The sequence below is a fragment of the Alligator sinensis genome, unplaced genomic scaffold, assembly GCF_000455745.1.
Source record: "Alligator sinensis unplaced genomic scaffold, ASM45574v1 scaffold432_1, whole genome shotgun sequence".
NCBI lineage: Eukaryota > Metazoa > Chordata > Crocodylia > Alligatoridae > Alligator > Alligator sinensis.
The window spans coordinates 2,594,765-2,603,101 of record NW_005841998.1 but is presented as its reverse complement, the minus strand read 5'-3'; the positions used below and the strand labels follow the sequence as shown (position 1 = coordinate 2,603,101).

The window sequence follows — 8,337 nt, the reverse complement described above, 5'->3', positions numbered from 1 at the left end:
ATAGTTAACAACTATTTAGAGTTCTTTGATCCAATTCCATTTTATACTTTAGTTTACAGTTGCCCCAAAGCAAAACACATAAGATAAAAAGACATTATATAGGCATAAACTATGGCTTCCAGTCTGGATAATGTAGGGACAGATTAACAAAAAAGCTACACCTAGTCCACTATTAATTACAATGTAGTCAAATGCCCCTAAAATCTATACTTTGGACTTAAAAGTTGCCAGAACCACCTTGCCCAGCTGGTAGCTATAGCAAACTGTCAAATTTGTAAAAACAAAATACTATATAGTAGACAGCATGTATGATTGAATACCTTTTTTATTTTCAATGAGATTTTAGGGTGCAATTCTCCCTCTCAGATACATGAATGCAAGGCACATAAGCTTCAGTTAGAGCTGTATCCATGTACCAGGGACAAAATGTATCCCTTAAAATAAAGATTTCAGATCACAATTGCAGGAGGCTTCAAGAAATGAAAACATTTACATATCAGTCAGTGATAAAGGTGGTAGTGTTAGAGCAGCAGTTTCCAAACTTTGAGCTGAGCCCTTTGGGTTACAGTTTTGTACATGGCCCTCCCTCCCCCCGAGAAACAGCATAGCCAGGCAAAGGGCGCATCTTAGCAGCCACTGTGGCTTGGCTTGGTTAGGTGAGGTGAGCTCCACCCACTGCAGCCCCAGCACCTCCTGCCTTGGCTCTGCTTTGACTCTAGGCTGCATGCCTGCCACACTGGGCTCCTGAAGACACAGTGGCCCATTGGCAGAGTATGCCCAGGGCTCCCCACCCCCACCACACCCACCCCTTGCCAGCTCCTTGCAAACTTTATGCCTGTACCCTCACAATGTACCTTCACACCCCCACCCCCAGGGACGTGCACCCCAGTTTGAAAACCCCTGTGTTAGTGTGACATTGTAGCCATGATGGTCCAGGAATTACATGAGAGGCAAGTATTTCCCCTGAAGGAGAATGTCTTGAATTTAAAAACTTGTCTAACTCTATCCCAAATATGCAGTTGCTTCAATAAAAAATACCACCTTAAGAAACTCTTGCCTTACTGAGAAAGAGACATGCTGATCATAGTCCACTTTGGGAATATATAACCATTAGCATTTCGGTGACAGAAGCTATAAAAGGTATAGAAATCAGGAGTGGGGATAGGCAGCAAGGATTCACATTCCTTTTCCAGAAGCACCTAAATAGGTTCAGTTCTCAAGGTGTTGCCAGTCAGAACAAAGATTGTGACTGCAAAATAATGAAAGGAAAATAAAATGAAATTTAAACTCCTCTGTGTAACTAGTAAATACAGGATCCTTTAAAATGTAGGTATTTTAATATTTCAATTTCAAAATTTTCAATTTGTATGTGTCAAAAATTAGTCTAATGTTTTCTAGAGTAATTTACAGGAATCATTTCACTCGAATCTCTCTTGTATTCTAATTAGTAAGAAATCAAAGTAAGTATTCCATACATTTGAACATGAAATCTGAGACTATTCTTACATAAGTTAAAGTCCACTGCATCATCACTCTGAATATCAATACAATATATGTATATTTGCACTTTATTTTCCATTGTATGAAGTATGTACATACAAAACTGATCCACATATCTTCTTTAGCAACAAGATTTCATTTTCATATAATTGAAGGTGTGAGAATGATGTTATTATTTCTGTGAACAAGTAATTATGCATTTTTACATTAATATGAATAGCCTAAAAACATTTTTCATAGAAAGCAACAGAGAAGCAACTAATTATTGATAGATGATTATAACAAAAAGTGACAAAGGAATGCACTTGATCCAGTTTGTTTCCTGATACCTTTCTTGTTTTTATATTTCTGCCTCACCTACACCATTCCTCAATTTAAATACATAATACCAACACAATTTGCTTCTTGGCCATGAAGCATGTATTGCTTGGTATAAGCAAGATTTGAAGTAAGATTACTATGAACATAGTGATTAAGTGAGACAGATTGCAAAAGGGGCATCTAGAAGCTATTCATTGCATATGGCGATATTGCCTCTATGGGTCGTGGCAGATGTTATATTTATGGTGCGATTGTATTAGTCATGCCATAAGTTGTAACATGCCAAACATTCAGCCAATTCATGATGTGATAAAATGACAAATCAGGTGAATCCACGTTTAATACTTCCATTTAATGTAGAACATCTGTGTATATGGTTTGTATTCTACCTTAAACTAAACATGTAGCATGTGTCCCAGACCCAGGGTAGCCCCATGCCCCATCCCAACCATCTGAACAGGTATGGGGCAGTACCAGGGTCTTCAATCATAGCCCTCTCCTCCCTGTACCCTATCCCCAGGCAGTCCCATGATTTGAATCAGAGGAATTGTGTGTTCCCTTCCAAACACTGCATATCCTGCCATGCACGTTGGTATGGGGTATAACATTCCTCAGGTCCCAATCATGCCATTATTTTAACATCCACTATGGGGCCTGGAAGAAGTTGAATACTTATTTTCTTTATTAAAAAAAAAAAAAAAAAAAAAGAGCATAATGAGCTTTTTAAAAGCTTTAAATGGGTACAAGATATAACCAGCAACATACCTTTAGTTGCAGAGTACAATGCTGCAATAGGGAAAAGCCCACTACTACAGTACCACCTACACATCAAACATTAGTTTTCCTACGGAATCTGCTAACACTTGTGAAATGTACAGTCCAAGAGGCCAGTCATGAACAATGTGAACATCTAGCACAATTGTTTCCTTGTTTTCTTTCTGCATCTTCTGCACTGGAATGAGTTGAATAAAGCATTCCTTCAGCCATTTCACCCTGTGCATCCACTGCTTCTGGAATGGCATTCATTCTCAGTATGTCGAAACAGAGCAGATAGTCCTGGAGACAAGTGGGCAATGGCAACATACGGATAAACTTGTCGGATCGCAGGTGTTTGCTTTGTAAAAGGGACCGGATCTCAAGACGACAAAGGTGGGACAGGGAAGGGATAAAGGCTGTAAAATGAAAGATAAAAAAAAACAAACTGAGAAACAGAACTGCAGGATTCAGTGCCTAATGTTTTCTCCTCACTGACTTCTCCCCTTTGCTAAGTGAACACCAAATAAAGTCTACACCGTTACGAGACTAATAGAATTGTAGTAATTTATAAAGAAACCTAGAACTAGAGAACCAGCATTTCAGAATGCCTGTATATTAGCAAGAGATAAAATGTACTTAATTCTGTTCATACATAGTTGTCAATGGAAACAAACAACTTTACTCTCTACATTTCACTAAACTTGTCTAAACAGCCAGCTAATTAGATAGAAATCAGAAAAAGTCATGGGACACGGTGACTGAAAATTTAATCCAAAGGATGCCAGGTCAGTAATAGAAAAAATAATTTAGTGTGGAGGGAGGGGAAAAAAAAGAAATCAATGTTTATGTAAAAAATGGTTAATGATAATGAGATTCCATCATCTTTTCTTATTATTGTTCAGGTTATTGCTAGTCAGTTTCTCCTTTAATGAACTAAAATTCTCAATCACATTTTCATACAGTACACGTAGGAGTTGCATTAACCTGTGCTGTTAGCCTATTTATTGTACTGTGCAATGAGAAATTGTAAACCAATGATGTCATATATATGGCCCATGGGCTGAAGCCCTGCCATCCAGCCCCCAGTACTGCCCCTGGGTCTAATCAGATCCACATAGGGCAGAGCACAGGGCCAGTCTGTGGGCTGGATCTGGCGTGTGAACCCCTCCTCCCCCAGCATACCCTGATCTAGTGGCTGCTCCAGCTGGTCTGGGACCCACGCATGTGGCACAGATCCCAGACCAACTGCAAAAGGCACTGTGTGGCACAGTCTGCCTGGAGTAACATCTGCACTGCATGCAGCAACTGCCCCGGCCCAACTGCACTGCACACAGCACCCAGCAGCTCCAGTCAGTCTAAGACCTGGGCTGCATGCAGCGCCTCAAACACCACATGCAGCACAGGTCCTGGACTGGTCAGAGTGGGTGCTGTGTGCAATATGCATCCCAGAGGGGGTGCTGGGTGCTGCCTGTTCCAATCACTCCAGGATCTGCACTGCATGCGGTATGAATCCCAGACCAGCTGAAGCAGACACCAGATCAGACATGCTGAGAAAGTGCGAGAAGAAGGAGGTCTGCGGGCACCCCTGCTGTAAACCATCCCTTTGGGAATTGCTCTCCTTTCTACATCTCTCTCTCTCGTCTCAAGTCAAGGACCAAGGGTCAAGTGACTAACAACATATAGCTAACAGACACAAACGAACCTTGTGCTCTTACTGTTTAATACAAACTCTAGAATGCAACTTTAATCCTTGTATTTTTGTTCTTTTATAGCACATTCTGAAAAGGCATGTAACATTAGATTTTTGTTGTACCTAAAATATGCCTATAAAATCTGTTTAATTAAGGATGATCAGAAGATGCTGAATGGTAAATAAGCACAGAAGACATTTTTCTTCAACAACACCCTGTCATATAAAAAACACAGCTCAGCTTGGTAAGAACATTTTTTTTTCCTTTTTTGTCTCAGACAGAAAACAGAAGAGATAACAAAATACGTCTGGGTAAATAAGAGAAAGAAGGAAAAGGCAATGAAACTTAATTAGCTTAAGTCATCATAAAGGAATTGTCTTCTTTCACTCCCTTCTCTTTTTCCAATCTTATGTAAAAGAAAAAAAAAAACAAAACAACCTTTTTAACCTCACATTTCTCACCAACAGTGCTGGTAGCATCTTTATTAAAAACCTATTACTTTATTAAACAACCAAGGTCCTGATGCTTAAATATACCACCCTAGCAGTGCAAAGCAACCAGAAGTCTGTAGATGTGCCTAGACTGAGCATTTTCAACCAAATGTAAAATATCTAGGCCAAGCCAATTTTTTTTCAGTTATGTCAGGAAAAAATGGTTAAAAAACCCCCCAAAAATTACTTCCCATCTTTCTAAACCATCAAGTCTCTCATATTTGTCTCAAAACACATAAGAAAATTTCTGCCTTGGCTTATGAACAAAGCTTCAAAAAATCTAAGCAGATTGAAGTAGTTGGCGTATGGCAAGAAGAAAAGTGAAACTTGCCTTTTAGGCATAGCTTGTACAAATCTTAGCTATAAAGTTACTATGGCCTCATACAGACATTCAGTTTCTCCTCAGAAAGTCACTGCTCTCTCAGGAGAAACCATGAACGTACACAGATGTTCAGGCTTTTTTTCCCCAGAGTAAAAATAGATGATCCAGGAAAAAAATAACCTGGGAACAACAAGAGGTTAAATCACTCCAAAGATAGCTTTTCGTGGGAGAGCAAATATCTATGCATGCTGTGGCTTCTCTCCTCCACCATCATCCTCCTCCCATGGAGACAGTATGTTGCTCACTGGACTCTGCTGACCCACTAGGGAACAGCATATACTCCCTTCCCAATCCTCACGTCGTGCAAAGAAATGCAGGCTGCCCATGGGCAGTCTGGGTCAGCCAATTAAAGCGGCCCTACACACTACTGCCATCTATCGCCAGGCAGATGAAGGAAACCTGCAGAACATGCTGAGGTGTGTGTACAGGGCCCTGCTCCCTGGCTGCAGAGTGCAGCACTGCAAACTACTTTTCAGGGCTTCATCATTCAAATGTCTGTACATGTGGCTCTGGGTAAATTTTCTACCGGGAGAACAAACTTGGGTGAATTTGAGATTATTTGAACATACATGCACAGCCAATTGACTTCTCTTAAATAACAAAAAGCAAAAAACACAGCTTGAATTGAAGACAGATTTTAAAAGCAAAAAAAGGTGTTAGTCAGCACACCAGACTTTTTTTTCTTTTTAAACAACATTTGGGGGTTGAAGGAAGACGTGGAACAATGGAGACAGTGAAAGGTAGCAAGGCTTAACGTCAGGGAAATGAAATCATAACATGAAAGAAATTCAAATAGGAAGGGCAAAATGGAGGAAAGGAATCATAAATACAAGAAGAATGAACACTTCTACCAATTGGATAAAGTGAAAGAGAGAGGGCAAGTTATGGAGAGAAGTGTAAAGGTTAATTTAATTAACTAAATATCCGAGCACAGGCATTACTGTACGTCTCCTGGCCCACAGAGAAAGAAAGGAAAAACCCTGCAGTTTCAGATTCGAGTTTAATATAACCTTTTCATTATTAAAAAGGTGGTATTTCATTCCCCTGTTTGTCTATTTAGTAACTGACAATCTCATACTGTATCTCCTCTCTCCTTCTGCTCCCATGAGTGGTCTGTGGCTACGTGGTTTCCATGAGTAATTGGATGACCTTTATCTCAAGAACAGGAGTGTGGCAGAGCAACAAGAATATTTATAAAATATAAGAGTGCACGTACATCACTGCTTTAATTGGAAAACTAAACTATATGCATGGATGTCCCCTACTCCTAGGCTATGGTCTGCCTGAAGTCCCTTTCCTCTCAGGCCATAGCCAATCTGTACATCTCTCCTGGTGTTTAAAATTGGACCTCCTGACTTTCAAATTCTCTTTTTGTTAGGAAAAACATGGAATGAAATACAGTAACATGAATAACTAAAATAAAGCCTTAACTTTGAAGATGTTTTTGTTTACTCTACTATTTGTCCAGTGTCTATTCTCTCAGGTCAGGATGAATAAAGCACATTTTTCAAGCCTTGCTGATAGCAACAATCTTTTGGTTCTTTGTACAAAACAGGAGGGAAAGGTCTCTCCCTGTTCTGCTTAGTGTGGTAGGAGGGAATAACATATCCTTTTCTTCCCTAGACCGTCCATTGGCCCATGTAACTGTGTATACTAGCAGGAGGCATCTCTTCTGCTGTCCATGAGAAAAGAGTTTGTTTTTTGGGAGTTTTTTTGTTTTATGTATCCCAGGCCAAACTGGCCAAAACTACTTTCAAATCCAAGAGTTCAGAACCATAAAGTGGCCCTACTACCGGCAAACATCCTCCACACCCATCTGCAGCTTCAGATGTTCCCAAAACCTTTGGCAGGCATCCTACTTGCAGGACCAAGTCCAGAGGCTTGGGGTCCAGATGCACCCGAGTTTTGCTTCCCCTTAGCGCTAAAGCCCTCAAAGCAAGCTAGGGAGGAGACTCCCAAACAGTTAGTCAAGAACTAGGTGGTCAAAGAGCAGAAGAGGAGTAGTTGCTGGAGGTTATTTAACTTGGTCTCCAAGGGAACATGCTGGCCCTATGGGGCAGGCTCCAGTACTGTTGGAGCAGCACTGGTTTGGCAATAGCAACCTATAATGCAAGACCTAGATGACATACAATATATTAGTGTTCAAAAACCTACACCTAAAATCAACAAAGACAAAGAAATTCAGAGTTAAGGTTTTATTTCTACAGTATTGCTGCAGGTAAAGAATAAAGAAACCAGGAGATCTTGACAAAATTTTAGCCAATAAAATGACAACCTTAAATAATTCTCCTGCAAATCAGTAGCCTAACGCAGATTTATACTTTCACGATGCACAATACCTTGTCATCACAAGACAAGCACAGTTTAGGAGACCAGTGATCCCAGAAGCCATTCTTGTGCCGCTGAACAATTTGACAAAGATGGCTTAGCCCATCAGATCAAGAGATCCACAGCACCAAATTCCCTCATTTCTTCTTATTTTATGGAAGAGTCTAGTTCTGGTTAATGTTTGTTTTTTTTTAATAGGTTAAGCATTATAGGAGTTTTATCACAATCTAGTTGGCATTCCTTCAGGTTGCAAATCTCATGCAACTGAATCAACCTACAACTTCAATGGCATATTTTCATAATATACCTTGGCTTGGCATCATGAAATTGCCAGCTATGTATTACTTACTCAATGAAGAATCATATTCACTTCAGAAGGCAATTCTGCAATTTTACTTGATTAGTTCTTCCAATGCTTTCTTTTTGGGTGGTTAGTGGAATTTTCTCCAGGACTGAGAAATACTTGTCTAGGACAGTGGTGCTCAACCTCTGGCCCATAGGCTGAATCCAACCCATGGGGCCGTGTCATTTGGCCTGCAGGGTTCCCCATTGGTCCAGATATTTGGTGGAGAGGGAGTAGTATTAATTGCTGTGGCAGAGCCCTTCAAGTGAGCATCATTCTTTACTGAATCCTAACCCTTCAGAGGCCTCTTGGCAAATTAAAAGAAACCCACTGGTTTTAAAACTCATATAATTAAAAAAAAAATCTCATTACTAGGGAAGGGGAGAAGGCACCAGGAATCTGAGACAGAGTTTTTAAATGATTATGTTTGGCAACACTTGCCCACTTGAGTACTCATAGATGATTCATAGATGTTAGGGTCAGAAGGGACCTCAATAGATCATCGAGTCCAACCCCCTGCATAGG

General features: G+C 40.2%; 1 protein-coding gene across 6 annotated transcripts in view; it reads right to left on the bottom strand.

Moving 5' to 3' along the window:
- Positions 1–2,507: 2,507 nt before the first annotated feature.
- The window catches only part of ASB3 (ankyrin repeat and SOCS box containing 3), a 109,488-nt gene continuing 103,658 nt past the window's right edge, over positions 2,508–8,337 (bottom strand). For all 6 annotated transcript variants that reach the window (XM_006021589.2, XM_006021590.2, XM_025201565.1 and 3 more), the window contains one exon: positions 2,508–2,993. In XM_006021589.2, the coding sequence (XP_006021651.1) occupies positions 2,713–2,993 (281 nt within the window). In that variant the 3' untranslated portion in view covers positions 2,508–2,712. The remainder of the gene's footprint in view (positions 2,994–8,337) is intronic.